This window comes from Hippocampus comes, unplaced genomic scaffold (assembly GCF_001891065.2).
Source record: "Hippocampus comes isolate QL1 unplaced genomic scaffold, H_comes_QL1_v1.1 scaffold126, whole genome shotgun sequence".
NCBI classification, from domain to species: Eukaryota; Metazoa; Chordata; class Actinopteri; order Syngnathiformes; family Syngnathidae; genus Hippocampus; species Hippocampus comes.
The window spans coordinates 237,577-251,638 of NW_017805409.1; the positions used below are offsets into that span (position 1 = coordinate 237,577).

Sequence of the window (14,062 nt, forward strand, 5' to 3'; positions counted from 1 at the left end):
ACGCTGCTGGCAGGCGAACTGGCCTGGTTGACAGTGTTTCAGTGTAATTTTCCTACCACCAGAGGGAGAGGTAACACTGCTGGGCGTCACTAGCTCATCTGCAATACAAACAAAAAAAAAAAATGTCACACCTTGCAACAGCTCAATTTGAAAAACTCTTTTTCAACGGAGAAGAAGAAAATGAAACTCATCACCTCCTCTGCAGCCGAGGATCTCAACACGTAGGTTGAATGTGTGTCTGAACTCCACGGGAATGATGCGCAGGTAGCGAGCCCGGACAAGCCTACCGAGCCAGCGGGTCACAGGGGTCCGACCCACCATCCGTACTTCGAACACCTACACCATAACAATAAAAAGACCATAAACATCAAAAAATCTTTATTGTATATTAATCACAATCTACACCGGTATGCCAGTTAGTTCTATTCATCCAACACAAAAGTCATTCCTGCACAAAAAGTGAAGACAAAGTAATATTAGGCTGTTCAAAAATAATGAAGATGAATGTTCCTTAATGTTTTGACTTTGAGTTACTATGCAGGATTCCCATTGCATTTGTGTGTATGGAAATAGAAGTTATTACAAGTGCTCCGAAAAATTCACTTTTCTGTTCTTTTTCAATTTGTGGATGTTTTAAATAACTTATTGTCCACTGCAAACCCTACTTCATAGAAAAATGTTGTTTTGGTGAGATCTTGTGCCATCTTGATGTCAGTACCTTAGCAGGACTACCGGGCTTGCCATCCTGTGTATAGTTGGTGAAGAGGCTGCCATGCAGGGCAAAGGCTAATCTGTATTTCGTGAGGTAACCCCACATGCGCTCACTGCCTTGCATCACAACCCCTGAAACCCACGTGGGCTCTAGGAAATCGACCTGGAAGTACGGTTGGAGGTCTGTAGGCAAGGGGCTCCATCCAGGCTCCATAACTTGACTGCAAACACCATGGACAAATGTTTCAGTGTATCTTTTCATTCATGATTTAAAAAAAAAAAAAACGCTGGTAAGGGTATTTTTGCAGCACATTGAAGTAACTAGCCAAAATTTTCACTCACACATTGGGAATGATATTCAATCGACCGGCATCAGCGGGGTTGTTTTCACGATAGGAGGATGAGGTCAGCTGACCATAACGAATGCTTCCATCCTCCAGTCCGAGTGCAGAGGAGCAAATGCCTACAAGGATATGTCCATACAGCATGTGTAATACATTAAAACACAAGGGGGCAGCGGACATGGTTTGACAATTACAGTATTCTCCAACTAATTTCTAGCCTAAGTTGCACAAGAACTTACCACGATATCCAGTGCCACCATCCTGTAAATGTATTAAAAAGTGTATAAAGTTCACATTGACACATTCAAACTCCTAATTATACTGTATATACCTTTGAAAATATCCAGCAAAGGACCGAGAGGCAGTGTCAGAGAACACGAAAAGCAACAGAAACTTTGATAAATCTACTTACTGTTGGTGATATTGCAGGGATCCTGGAAGGGGTTCTGATCGGGGCAGCGGTGGGTGTGTATGGTCTGAGGATATGTGTAAATGCATTTGTATTGCATATCAGAAGGGGCTGAACTCAAGAAAATATGAATTACAACATTTTGTTGCAATTTAATGACCTCACCTGTCAGACTGCGCCGTGACGTTCTCAGGCAGGTGACATTCACTTTCATCATCTCCTCTGGGACAGTGAGGAATCCCATCGCAACGTTTTCCTGTGTCGATACAGCCCCCTGGTGGAAGGCATAAGTACTGACCACCCAGACAGCTCCGAGGACTTGTCGGGTAGGTCTGTGTGCCTGGAATAATAAGGCCAGTGCGCATATGTCAAAGTGATATAAAAAAACAAATGAACAAATTAGATAAAAATCTCACCACAGTACATCTCATCCGAGCCGTCACCACAATCATCGACCCCATCGCAGATAACTCCTGACGGGCCGGCTGGTACACAGCGTCCATTTTTGCACTGGAGTTCTTTTTCTCTGCAGCCACCCATTGGCGAGACGGTCCAAGTCGGTGTGGGTACGGTTGACCAGCGATACCCTGAACCAGACAAGAACAAAGAGTTTTTCATTGAATACGGAGCACGCAATATATACTGGATATAGACAGCATCAACTAACCATGTTCACATCCCATAATTTCAAGACGAAGATAGATGCCATTATGGAAATCATGTGGTAGCAGGCGGACAAACTGAGCCGACACCATCCGGTCCAATTTGATCTCAGCAACCCCTCCCTCATTGTGATTACCATGAAAAACCTGCAGCAAGAATTGGGCAAATGACTTTGAACATATCAACCCAACAACAATGTGATGACCAGACCTTAGCTCTGGGCTGCGCGTCAGTCACAAGCTCTTTGTAGATGTACCACAGTTTTGCATCTCGGCTAAACTGCAGATATAAGCTGGAAACGTATGTGTCAAACACACCACCCCCTTGGGTAAGTACCCCTGGAGAAAGGAACAGAAGGTTTCGCTTCACAAATTCAGTGTTACATTGTGAAACGAGCATGGCCAGGTCTAAAAGTGTACCCGTGATGTTGTATTCTTTCAGTAGGTCAATCTGTATGTAGGGGCTTTGTGCGTTGCTACTGTGCCCCTCGCGGCTGCGCTGTGGTAGATCCTTATATTCTTCTGGTTCTGGACTCCAGCCCTGCATATGAAGCATGGCAAAAAGAACGGCATTATACAGAAAGAACAGAAACACGTGCCCCTATATTCTGCAGGACAAGACTGCTGCTCATTATCTATCTTGCATTCATACAAGTACATCATAGTAATTGTGGGCAACAGGGTGAGTTGTCAGAATAACTCATAAAACATAACCTGAACCAAATCATTAAAAAAAAGAGCATATGAATAATATTCCTGATCTATTGTACCTGAAGGTCTGTGTGGGGGTCCCAGCCATGAAGGCGAGCTGCCTCAGGGGGATGACCGGTTTGTTGAGATGAGGCATGGAAACTGGAAGCCGGTAGAAACTGAACGCCCAAAGGAAACCAGCACTCCTCTGTAGAAGAAGATTGAAAAATATCATTGCACTACACCTATTACAACGGGATGGTGCCATAAACATTCTCGTGAAACTGCCTGATGATGCAATCATAAGTCACTGACCGCCAGGGGGGAGTGGGTAGGTGGGCACCAAGGGAGCGATGTCCTTTCCTGGCTCGGAAGTCACAGGGGAGGGGCTGAGTGTCACTGCGGAACTTTTATTGCTCGCTGTGCAGAACATTGAATATAACACAAGCTCAATGAGGAAAAGGCAGCAACAACAAAACATACACGACTCGCAAAAAGACAAAGTGGCAAGATGAGCTTTCGGTTAAAATTTCAGGATAAATAGGAACAGAATAATAAAAATTTACCTTGACAGTAACAACATGTGTCACCCTCTCCGGGAACTAGACTCTGGCCCTGCATAAATTGAGAAGTACATAAATGACTCAGTTACTATAATTGGTAGGAAAAAAAAATAGCATGGATAAACAGAGAAATTCAAATAAAATGATGCAAGTATATTTGAAGTCTTTTATTATGGCATATGTTGAATTAAGGTAATAGATTTGTCTATGACCTGTGGGCATCCGGTAACAGCATACGGGCAGTAGGGAGAGCACTGCACCGAGAGGTTGGGCAAACAATGACACAAGTGGCAATGGTCGGACCTCCACCTGTCCCCAACTGTGTGGGACTGACCTTGGTACTCGCACTCATCACAGGGGTCAGTCTGACATCTGTGGACACGCGGATGAAGAAAGTACATGCGAGAAAGGCAAGTTCAAGAATGGAGGACTCTGATGTTCAACTACAATGAAAAATCAATGTACTCGCAAATGTTTGCTCTAAAATTAAGCAGGTATGACGAGGCAACAGACCGACGCGCTTTTCGATAGATGCCTCTGCAGGTTTTTGTAGAGGAAAAAAAATAGCATGGATAAACAGAGAAATTCCAATAAAATGACGCAAGTATATTTTAAGTCTTTTATTATGGTATATGTTGAATTAAGGTAATAGATTTGTCTATTACCTGTGGGCATCCGGTAACAGCATACGGGCAGTAGGGAGAGCACTGCACCGAGAGGTTGGGCAAACAATGACACAAGTGGCAATGGTCGGACCTCCACCTGTCCCCAACTGTGTGGGACTGACCTTGGTACTCGCACTCATCACAGGGGTCAGTCTGACATCTGTGGACACGCGGATGAAGAAAGTGCATGCGAGAAAGGCAAGTTCAAGAATTGAGGACTCTGATGTTCATCTACAATGCAAAATCAATGTACTTGCAAATGTTTGCTCTAAAATTAAGCAGGTATGACGAGGCAACAGACCGACGCGCTTTTCGATAGATGCCTCTGCAGGTTTTTGTATCTCCGTGGTTGGGTGGGTTGTTTGGACTCCGGAATGACCACTGGACACTCTGCACACCACATGGCCCCAAACACTGGCCCCACTCTGACCATGACGACCAAGCGCAATGTACTAAAGGGGGATTGCATTAAAATAAAATAAAAAACAGAGGGGGCCAAGTCAAAATGATGAGTTGGTTTGTTGTTATGGAATAGGAAAGAAAACAAAACAAATGATTTTAAGACCAACCAGAGCAGAAAATTAAAAACAGAGGGGGCCAAGTCAAAATGATGAGTTAGTTTGTTGTTTTGGAATAGGAAAGAAACAAAACAAATGATTTTAAGACCAACCAGAGCAGTCCGGGTTGGGTTGGCATCGTCGAGGTCTTCCTCTCTCACAAACACAAATCTCACAGTCCACCTTCATCTGCTGTCCTGGCCTGTAGCGCACACCTGCCAGCTCACACACACACTCCTCTGGCAACACACATTGCTGTGTGTGGCTCATTACCCGCCCCTCTGGACACCAGCAGCCTGGAAAAAAAATACAACCTGTAAGATTCAATAAAAAAAATAAAAAAGAGATCCAGTGTGCCTATTATGGGCGACCTGAGAAGCAGGGTGCTGTGGGATCGCAGGTAGTCCCACTGCTGATGTGAGCGCAAGACACAGGGCAGGGGGAACAGTTGTGTCTCACCAGGCCTGTCGGACAGCTGCTGCTGGAACAGGCATCCTCCGAACAAGGCCCTGATGTAGAAGCAAGCAGATGATGTGAGGCTCAGTAATTGCTCTATCGCGAAGCTCCATACATGATGAAAGTTGGGCTTGCGGGTAGAATGTCAGGATGAAGATGCGCTCAAATCTTGGTGAACTTAATTTGATCTCTTACTAATTTCCAAGCTTAGGTTGGATGGTCCTGGGAGCTGGAAGCAATCTCGTCCTCCATTTTGAGGCAGGATGCAGTCTCTGTGTCGGATCTGCACTCCTCCACACTCGCTGGAACAGTTTGACCAGCTCACCCATGGAAGCCAGCGACCATCCACTGGTTAAGACGGAACATTTTCATTGCCAGAATCATTCGGCTTTCACAACTCACAAAACTAACTCCACATTCATACCAGGGCAAGTGGTGTTGAAGCACTGCTGCTTCTGGACCTCCTGACCCCGACAGTGGTGCAATATGTCTCCCGCGGGACAAGATCTGCGCCGGCTCATGGAGCCTGTACCACAGGTGGTGCTGCAGGGGGTCCAAGAACCCCAGGAGCCCCAACTTCGGCAACCCTGCTCATCAGTCGGACCCCCGTGCGGTGCCAGTGAGGAGTCTGGGCAGTCTGCCACACCATTGCACATCTGGATCGGAAGTCAATAAGGAGTTGGACAACATGTTGACATAAATCCTGCTGTCTTCTCTTTGAATAAATGGAGTGAGGGGTCAGGGGGCAGACATGAACCTACCATGTTGAAATTGATACAAGATCCATCCAGACAGGTGAATTCGGGACAGGAGACGGTGGTATTCCTATCGCCAGGGGGCGCTGGTGAGACGTATTTACCTGGACATCAGACATTTTACAGGTTGATGTTTTCTACCGTCGGCCTCGGACCGTGCTAAGAGTATCTTAGAACAACTCACCACACAGGAGCTCGTCATCACCCCGCGGACAGTCAGGGATACCGTTGCACACTCTTGACATGTTCACGCAGGTGCGATTGTCACATGAGAAGCTGCCGGGACATGGGGGGATCCGGACTGAGCCTAGAAGACAAACACAGTGATCAAAGTCGCCCTTTCCTCAAGTCAACCTTTACAATCAGATGACATTTGTCTCATGTTTGACTTACCGCAGTTGTCTATGCTCTCATCTGATGCGTCACGGCAGTCTGCGTTGCCGTCACACAGTTGCTGGTAACGCACGCATTGGTCGCCGCTCAGGCAGAGCACTTGGCCAGGACCGCAGAGTGAAGGGCACTGCTGCTCATCACTACCATCCAAACAGTCGGACTCGCCATCACAATGCCAAGTTTGGGGCACACACTGCCCACCAGTGGCACAGGCAAACTCATAGGACCAGCAACCTGTAGAGTGTGAGAAAACATGTATTATTATTATTACTAGCTCTGCTGAGTCAAAATAACAAACCTAATCTGCTCAAAATCCACAGTTGCCTAGCCAGTGGTTTGAGAAATCAACCCATCATTTTTTTTTTTTAGTGTGTGACCTGAGGTTGGCACGGTCGGGGGGCACACACTGCCCACCAGTGGCACAGGCAAACTCATAGGACCAGCAACCTGTAGAGTGTGAGAAAACTCTGCTGAGTCAAAATAACAAACCTAATCTGCTCAAAATCCACAGTTGCCTAGCCAGTGGTTTAAGAAATCAACCCATCATTTATTTTTAGTGTGTGACCTGAGGTTGGCACGGTCGGGGTCAAAGGTGAAGGTAGCGGAGGAATGAAAGAATAACAGTTGGCTGGTTTTTCGTCCTCTCCAGCCGGGCAGTCTCGTGCTCCATCGCACAGCGTTGTGATGGCAACACAAGTGCCGTCACGGCAGGCAAACTGGTCGGGTCCGCATGTCACTGTACATCAACAAAAGAAAACGAGGATGAGGAGCCGTCAGACACACAATTCATCACTCTTACAAACTCTACTGAAATGTTCTTTCTCACGCTCAATACTCAAATTGTTATTTTTTTTGCTCACATACTTTACCAAACCTCACGTGCATTACCAGACGCTGCAAATGCTCATTTTACCTCCAACTGGACAGACAGCTTCATCTGTTCCAGACGGGCAATCTCTCAGTCCATCACATACTTTCTCTGCAGGGACACACTGGGCCCCTGGGCACTGAAATTCCGTTTGTGCACAGACACATCTAGAAAACAGCCAACAGATGAGGTCATGAAGAATGACTATGGACTTGGAGACAAAATAAAATATTGAAATTTGAAGCTAAACTGGGTTTCATTATCATTTGTGTCATGAGTGCCTGCATATAGAACCAAAACACCGATGGATATACCATAGCAAGGCCTTCTTGGAATAGTTTTGTTTGTCACTATTACTCATTGTGTTTTTTTTCCTTCAAAATATGCGGAATATAGACCATTAATTATGACATACCCCCTTTCGTCACTGAGATCTCCGCAGTCATCATGGCCGTCACAACGATGAAGGTAAAGAATACATCGTCCTCCAGCACAGAGGTACTCCCCTTCATCGCACATGACACCACAATCTTGGACGGGAAACAGAATTCCTCACAGTGAATAAGAGCTGGACCACATTTGCGCGACGTGAGCCTGAAAATCGCATTTCAAGGCCTTGTATACGACGGCAACGACTTGCCCACATATCACTTGCGTTACCTTGCTCATCAGAACCATCAGCAAATCCACAGTCCAGCCGTCCGTCACACACACGGCTGGCTGAGAGACATTTCCCGTTGGCGCACTGAAACTCCCCCGGTGGGCACAGGGGCACTGGAGTGGCGGGGCCACAGTGCTCCTCGTCTGATTGGTCAGCACAGTCTGGGTGGCCGTCACAACGCAAAGCTAGGTTCAAACACGGTCCACTGGCAAACCCAAAAAGGAAAAGGTGCCGTTTCAGTCCATGTGGTTCTTTCATGGAAAAAAATCTTAACGTCTGTACTGTGCCATACCTCGGCGTGCTGGTGCAGCGGAAATGTTCCGGTGAGCAGGTGAATGGACAAATCTCATCAGTGCCGTCACCACAGTCATCTTCATTGTCACATACCCATTCAGAGGGGACACAGAGACCGCTTGCACAGGAAAACTCGGATTCCTGACAGGTTGGCACGGGATGGGGGCAAGCTACCCCATCGCAATGCCACACACCATCTTCGCAAGAACTGGATGAATACAAGCAGAGGAAGACCACTGATTGAGTATGATAAAAAAATCAAATAAAAATAGCCCAAAAGACATTTGATGTCTTCTTTTGATGCGTGGACTGACCAGTTCTGGCAGTGTTGAGTGATTGTAGTTCCAGGAGGAAACATGGACCCCTTCCACTCACATGGACACTGGGTAGGAACTTCACAGCTATCCCCTACCGAATAAAAAAAACTGATCATGACTATCCTCTTGTTGAACTTTATGGTGTTAGTGTTTTTACACAACACCATACAATACAATACATGAAGATTTATGAATACACTGTCTTTTAGGCGACCATTACAAGCATTCTAGTTTGATATATCTTACCGTATCGAACAGTACCAGCGGGGCAGAAGCAGCCCTCCACACAGGAAAGGACGTCACATTGGGAGTGAGGACTCTGATGCACATTGGGACATGAAGGGGAGCAAGCCGGACCGCACGGGTCATAAACAAGTCCATTTTCGCATTGCAGGGCTTTGGCAAAAACACAACCAAGGAGAGAAATGTAGTTACAGTCTCCTGGAACGTAGACAAATGTCGTATTTTGTCGAACATACGACAGAGCTCCTGGGACCTCCAGCGAATGTACACCCCCCTGCGGTTACACTCTTCGGCATAAGTGGCGATGGCTGTGCACAAGCACTCACAGTCCCCACCGGAGTCACAGCTGAAAGTGAAAGGAGGGGAAAATGAATGCACCGAAGAAAATATGGAGAGCACCAAGACAGCTCGTGTTGATGGCTACTCACCCACACGCATCAAAGACACACCAGTCATAATACTGCTGGAAGGGCACTTCAAGGTGGCATGGAGAGAAGAGCTCCTGAGTCAAAATGCCACATCTTTTCCTGGCCCACGGTACTCTGTGCGAGTTAACCTGCGCATCGATTTTGTTTCAAAGTGACATCAACTGCCTGTACGATCAATCCAGTCATCATTTTTCCTGTCGAGGGTCACGGATGAGCCGGAGCGCACACATTGGCGGCTCTGAGCGTGACTCACCGAGCAGGGGTCTCGAAGATCTTGGTCTGCTACATCGGGGCAGGATGGGCTGACCTTCCAAGAATTCCCAAACAGCTCAGCGGTGGACTCCACGATGCCTTGTCGTGTGGTGAAGTCATTCTCCGTGTCCCCATCGAAGTTACCGCACAGGCCTCCAACGTTTCCCCTCAAGTGTGCGGCCAGGCGCACGTACACACGCATACCTGCAAGAAATGTGCACTTCATTTGTTATTTCACTTCCATATCTAACAAAAAATTAAATAAAAATACGTATCCACCGTAATCCGTATACATAGTGAAGCCATGCTGAAGCATGAGATTTCAGACTTGGTGCGCGAATCCTACCTCCATCCCACAGCAGAGTGACCCCAAGTCTGGAGGAAAGTGACACAAACATGCCCACTTTTTCCAAAGTCAGACCACTCCCGCTGTAGGTCTTGGGTAGAGTCACTGGCATCCCGTTAACGGTCACTGCTTTACCTAAATTAAAGATGAGATGATTTCGAGCTATTGCGTAGTCAACATTTTATACGCACACTTAATATATTCCCGGTCATTTCTGAACGACGACAACAACACGGTACTGGTTTAAAATTTCCAGTAGAACAAGAGTTCTTACCCCTCAGCAGGTGTATAATGGTGTTGCCAAGGCTGAGCGTAACGGACTTGGTACAGGTGACCCCGGTGCTTCCGCAGGGCACGTTCTCCGCCGTGACGCTGAACAACCCGCTGGTCTCCCTCGCCAGGACGTACTGGCAGTCTCCCAGGAAAGAGAAGTAGCGCCCATCGAACGTCACGTAATGAGGGTCTCCGGTAGCCACGCACATGCCGGCGCAGGCCGACTGGCTACAGTGCCAGTGGCGCTCCTTACACACACTGCAAGAGTAAATCAGGTATGGAGTATTTGTACTACGTATACCAAGGGTTTCATTCAGTGAGACTGTACCATGTGTTGCAGTCTTTCGTGATGGTGTCGTTGCTGTAGTACAGGCGGCCATTATGGCGACACGGGCATTCGGCAGGCAGGACGCACTGATCACCCTGCAGGATAGACAAATTCATTTCAAACTAAAAACTCAACAACAGGCTCCCTTGACAGATCTGTGAACGGTGTCTCTCCATGTTTTTTTGTCACATTTTAAGGGTTCAAAAGTTGAGTTTGCACCTACAAGCAGGACAGTTCCGGTGGGGCACACACAGCCAGATAGGGGCTCTATGCAACTCAGCAAGCCGGACCCTTGCTGCTGATTTGGGGGGTCCAAACTGGCGCACGTGAGGAGGCATGAACGTGGAGCGTAGATCAGAGAGCCAGGACACTTGTTGACCTCTTCGCAGGGGGCCCGCGTGCAGTTAAAGCGCCCCTCCTCACACACGCTACGGAGAGGTGAGGGGCCAGAAGAAATATAGTTGAGTACATTGTTGTGTTTGGAATTTCACCATAAACATCCTTTGTCATTCTCACAGCGATCATCACAGCCGCTTTGTGGCGAAGAGAAGCAATGAAATCAACCTATCCTGTCAAAAGAAGCAGGAACATAGAGTGATTTCATCAGAGCTCTTGCACCACCAGACACAATGCCTCGAGCAACGTCCACTCATATGTGCTATGAATTGTTGCAGACTGGCGGATTTTCACTATTCTAGGCAGGCCTCGGTTTGGACGTCAAAGTAGCAGCAGCAGCAGCAGCACTGCATCTGCATTTTAATTAAAACTGTATAAAGGTAACTACAAGGCAACCAAATCTGAATGGGGTTAATTCTGCACCAATGCACTCATCCTGAGGCAAAATTCAGATGAAAGAGCCGCCACGACATGCCGATTCTCTGCCGTCTGCTGCCAGGTCGGCTTTGCTCATGATAATCCCTTCTCAATTAACCTGAATAAATAAAGATTAAATAAATGTGACAGAACATTGATCCATTTGAAGTGGTACTCACTGAGTTACTAAGAAGTTCGATCATCAAAGTTTTTTTTTCCCATTTTATTTGGGTTCAAGGGGCACTCTTTTCAGCAGCAAGAGAAGAAAAGTTAGACTTAGATGAGTCCCGCGTGCTCAACTGTGTCCTTCAAGTTGTTTACACAATGGCTTACATATTAGTTATTTATTGTGGCTCAAGTGAAACACATACAGGGTTATCTTCTGTGATGTTCTGTCAATCTTACAAACCTATTTTCTGCTTTTGTGTTCAGGCCAAAGGAATAAAACTACTGCTTTGCTGTCAACTTGGTGTCAGGGCACCATGGTGAAGTGAGCTGAGGAGCTTCATTTCTATGTTTGTGCTTTGCTGCCATCTTTGGGCATCCTGTTGCAAAGGAAATATTGTATTTTGAAGTGAGCTGAGGAGTTTCATTTCTACAAAAGTGCGCTCTACTGCCATTATTTAGAAACATTTTTATCTGGGGCGCCAAATACTCGAGATCCCAGCAGGGCTCATCCACTATCCGCTGTGAATACTACTACTGACTTAAAAAGAACTAAAAAATTGGTCTAATCTTTGCTTTCAACATACCAGGTCTTACAGCCGTTCTGAACAAATTCCCCAGGTAGATACATCTTGTCTCCTTGAACACACAGGCACATAGTGGTGGGCACACACTGTCCTTGGTAGTCCTGCACGAGTCCTGCAGGGCACTGGCAACCCGGAACACAAAGCTCATCACCGCCACCGCTGCCGTCATCATCACAGCTCCAGCCGTGCTGCAGGTCTGAACACTTGCGGCCGCATGCTCGACCGCACTCATGATGGACCTGACCCCCGGAACACTGGACGGCTGGGGAGACGGGAGGAAATAGGTTGGAAAAATACATTAATGTGTTCATCACTGGCAATGACAGAGTTAAAACGCTGAAAAAAAGAGAGCATATACTGAAGCGTTGCAAAAGCGGAGAGTTTGCTTTGTAAACTCCCAGTGGATTCTGTTTTCCACTTTGACTTTTTCTTCAAGCATAGATCCACGATTCGAATCCAGCCAGGCATTTTCTACAGCACTTGAACAATGCATTGTTTAATAATTAAAAAAAAAAATAAAACAAAGATGGGTTTCTCCCCCCCCCCCCCCCGCCCCCCAAAAAAATAGTTTTCAAGCTCACCCAAATATCGGAATTTGTTTGCAAGGAGATTAAAGACAAAAGCCAGACGTGTTTGTTTTACTTGGCATTTCATTGTATACACCACACCATCTACAAATAAGGCCTCTTCACTTCGCAAAAAAAAAAAACAAAATTAAAAAAAGCACAGGGCATCTTTGACCAACACATTCCTTGCGTACGTGCTGCCACGTCACACTTACAGCAGAAGGTCTGGTTCCGCCATTGGACAGCGATACCCTCCTGGGCACAGTGTCGGGCAAAGGCAGTGAGCACTGTGCAATGACAGGCCCTCTGGGCCGCACAGCTGCACACTTCGGATCGACAGAGGCGAAAATAGGGCTCCCTCTCCACGACATCGTGACATGCCTAAAGGAGGGAATGAGAGTAAATGGCACTTGTAGTTTTCTCCAGGCCTTGAACCATAATGCAGTCTGTTATTCATGTACGTTATCATTATAATATCGACATTTGTTCTTGGCCAGTTAGCGTAGCAGCTACCTGGGAGCTTCATTTCACTGTAAAGAATTTATTCAGCAATGTTTTTGGAAACCGTTTTCACGGTATAGATGAAATTAAAAAATATATATAAATATATGGTCAGGTTAAAGGTCATTCCTTTCTGGACTGACCCACTTAACATAGACATTTGTTCTTGGCCAGTTAGCAGAGCAGCTACATGGGAGCTTCATTTTATTGTAAAGAATTTATTCAGCGATGTTTTTGAAAACCGTTTTCACGGTATAGATGAAATTAAAAAATATATAAAAATATATGGTCAGGTTAAGGAAAAAAAGGTCATTCCTTTCTGGACTGACCCACTTAACATCGCAAACTAACCTGGAATACTTTGCTGTGAATGATGGAGCAGACAGCGTCAGCATAGTGTCTCTTCTGAGTGTACGTCGTGCAGGGGTCTGGAGGGGCTCCTCCGGGTAGAGGGCAATGTTCTGTGGTGAATTTGCCAGCAAAAGACGACACGCTGCTCTCCACATCTCCTTCTGGGGTCATAAAATCATCATGCTGGTTCCAGGTCAGTGTTCCACAAAGGCCGCGCACCTACGAGATAAAATATACCCGAAATTAATCTAGAGTCTTTTGGGCTAGCGATTTACTCAAAGAAGCGCTCTCAGCTGACTTGCTTCTTATACCGCAGTGACTATTAAGTCATTTTTCCATGTTGAAGTACAAAGGGGCTGACAAAACTAACGGCAAGTGTACTTATATATCCGACAATGTTGGTTTCATTCCACTAAGCACAGTGAAACTGACATGTGACGGCCAAAAGTCGGGATAAGGAGAAAGGCAGACGATGCCCTCCGCACTACCAGGTCTCCGGTTACCACAGGCAACAGTTCCCTCTGGCCGTTCAACGTCACCACACCTGGAATAATGCGGAGAATTCAGATTTCAAGCGAAGCAAATTATGATACAAAAGAGTCAATGCATTTTTTTTTTAAAGGATTTTACAGTATAGAGGCAGGTACCTTCTGCCACAAACTCACCGGTGTCAGTGATGATGACTGTAGTGCGAAGTGCTGTGACTGTCATCTCGATTAGACAACCGAGGCCTGTTACACCGCTTCCTCCTCCTGCTGTGCACTCGCCAGAGCGTACGGTCACCACAAGCTTTCGATCGACGTAGTCCTGAAAACACGTTAGAGCACTGATGCAATGCAACTGCATGTGCAGTGTATTGTTTAC

The 14,062-nt window shown here is 46.4% G+C and overlaps 3 protein-coding genes across 3 annotated transcripts in view; all 3 read right to left on the reverse strand.

Annotated features, from left to right (window-relative positions):
• LOC109518080 (SCO-spondin-like) overlaps positions 1 to 3,918 on the reverse strand; it is a 17,389-nt gene extending 13,471 nt beyond the window's left edge. Inside the window, exons 1-16 of the mRNA XM_019873696.1 lie at positions 3,893 to 3,918; positions 3,592 to 3,751; positions 3,383 to 3,431; positions 3,132 to 3,236; positions 2,897 to 3,024; positions 2,547 to 2,667; positions 2,338 to 2,465; positions 2,132 to 2,273; positions 1,881 to 2,051; positions 1,630 to 1,804; positions 1,468 to 1,531; positions 1,295 to 1,316; positions 1,054 to 1,174; positions 719 to 932; positions 195 to 336; positions 3 to 98 (exon numbers count right to left, since the gene is read on the reverse strand). Coding sequence (XP_019729255.1) covers positions 3 to 98; positions 195 to 336; positions 719 to 932; positions 1,054 to 1,174; positions 1,295 to 1,316; positions 1,468 to 1,531; positions 1,630 to 1,804; positions 1,881 to 2,051; positions 2,132 to 2,219 — 1,093 coding nt within the window. The 5' untranslated portion in view covers positions 2,220 to 2,273; positions 2,338 to 2,465; positions 2,547 to 2,667; ... (3 more) ...; positions 3,592 to 3,751; positions 3,893 to 3,918. The remainder of the gene's footprint in view (positions 1 to 2; positions 99 to 194; positions 337 to 718; positions 933 to 1,053; positions 1,175 to 1,294; positions 1,317 to 1,467; positions 1,532 to 1,629; positions 1,805 to 1,880; positions 2,052 to 2,131; positions 2,274 to 2,337; positions 2,466 to 2,546; positions 2,668 to 2,896; positions 3,025 to 3,131; positions 3,237 to 3,382; positions 3,432 to 3,591; positions 3,752 to 3,892) is intronic.
• Positions 3,919 to 4,002: 84 nt separating this feature from the next.
• On the reverse strand, positions 4,003 to 8,425 carry LOC109518081 (SCO-spondin-like). Its single transcript, XM_019873697.1, has 15 exons — positions 8,343 to 8,425; positions 8,027 to 8,236; positions 7,734 to 7,939; positions 7,489 to 7,603; positions 7,119 to 7,240; positions 6,771 to 6,941; positions 6,206 to 6,439; positions 5,997 to 6,119; positions 5,819 to 5,916; positions 5,482 to 5,713; positions 5,253 to 5,405; positions 4,973 to 5,110; positions 4,715 to 4,897; positions 4,346 to 4,496; positions 4,003 to 4,204 (listed from the first exon to the last, which is right to left on the reverse strand). Exons 1-15 carry the CDS (start codon positions 8,384 to 8,386, stop codon positions 4,003 to 4,005), a joined length of 2,382 nt encoding a protein of 793 aa, XP_019729256.1. The 5' UTR covers positions 8,387 to 8,425.
• Positions 8,426 to 8,550: 125 nt separating this feature from the next.
• LOC109518082 (SCO-spondin-like) lies at positions 8,551 to 13,369 on the reverse strand. The gene is made up of 11 exons (XM_019873698.1): positions 13,199 to 13,369; positions 12,562 to 12,727; positions 11,781 to 12,042; positions 10,439 to 10,643; positions 10,216 to 10,310; positions 9,889 to 10,145; positions 9,615 to 9,749; positions 9,270 to 9,472; positions 9,017 to 9,144; positions 8,825 to 8,934; positions 8,551 to 8,741 (listed from the first exon to the last, which is right to left on the reverse strand). The coding sequence occupies exons 1-11, from the start codon at positions 13,367 to 13,369 to the stop codon at positions 8,551 to 8,553; spliced, it is 1,923 nt and encodes a 640-aa protein (XP_019729257.1).
• Between the last annotated feature and the right edge of the window lie 693 nt (positions 13,370 to 14,062).

What these genes read in the sequence shown, in the direction of transcription:
- LOC109518081 (XM_019873697.1), bottom strand. Translation starts at nt 8,386, where the DNA reads ATGTTTCCTCCTGGAACTACAATCACTCAACACTGCCAGAACTG. An exon ending in TGAGAGCATAGACAACTGCG is followed by an intron (nt 6,120 to 6,205) that starts GTAAGTCAAACA and finishes TTTGTCTTCTAG; the next exon opens with GCTCAGTCCGGATCCCCCCA. An exon ending in CTTCAACACCACTTGCCCTG is followed by an intron (nt 5,406 to 5,481) that starts GTATGAATGTGG and finishes CGTCTTAACCAG; the next exon opens with TGGATGGTCGCTGGCTTCCA.
- LOC109518082 (XM_019873698.1), bottom strand. Translation starts at nt 13,369, where the DNA reads ATGACCCCAGAAGGAGATGTGGAGAGCAGCGTGTCGTCTTTTGCTGGC. An exon ending in GCGGAACCAGACCTTCTGCT is followed by an intron (nt 12,043 to 12,561) that starts GTAAGTGTGACG and finishes CCGTCTCCCCAG; the next exon opens with CCGTCCAGTGTTCCGGGGGT. An exon ending in GAGGTCCCAGGAGCTCTGTC is followed by an intron (nt 8,742 to 8,824) that starts GTATGTTCGACA and finishes TTTTTGCCAAAG; the next exon opens with CCCTGCAATGCGAAAATGGA.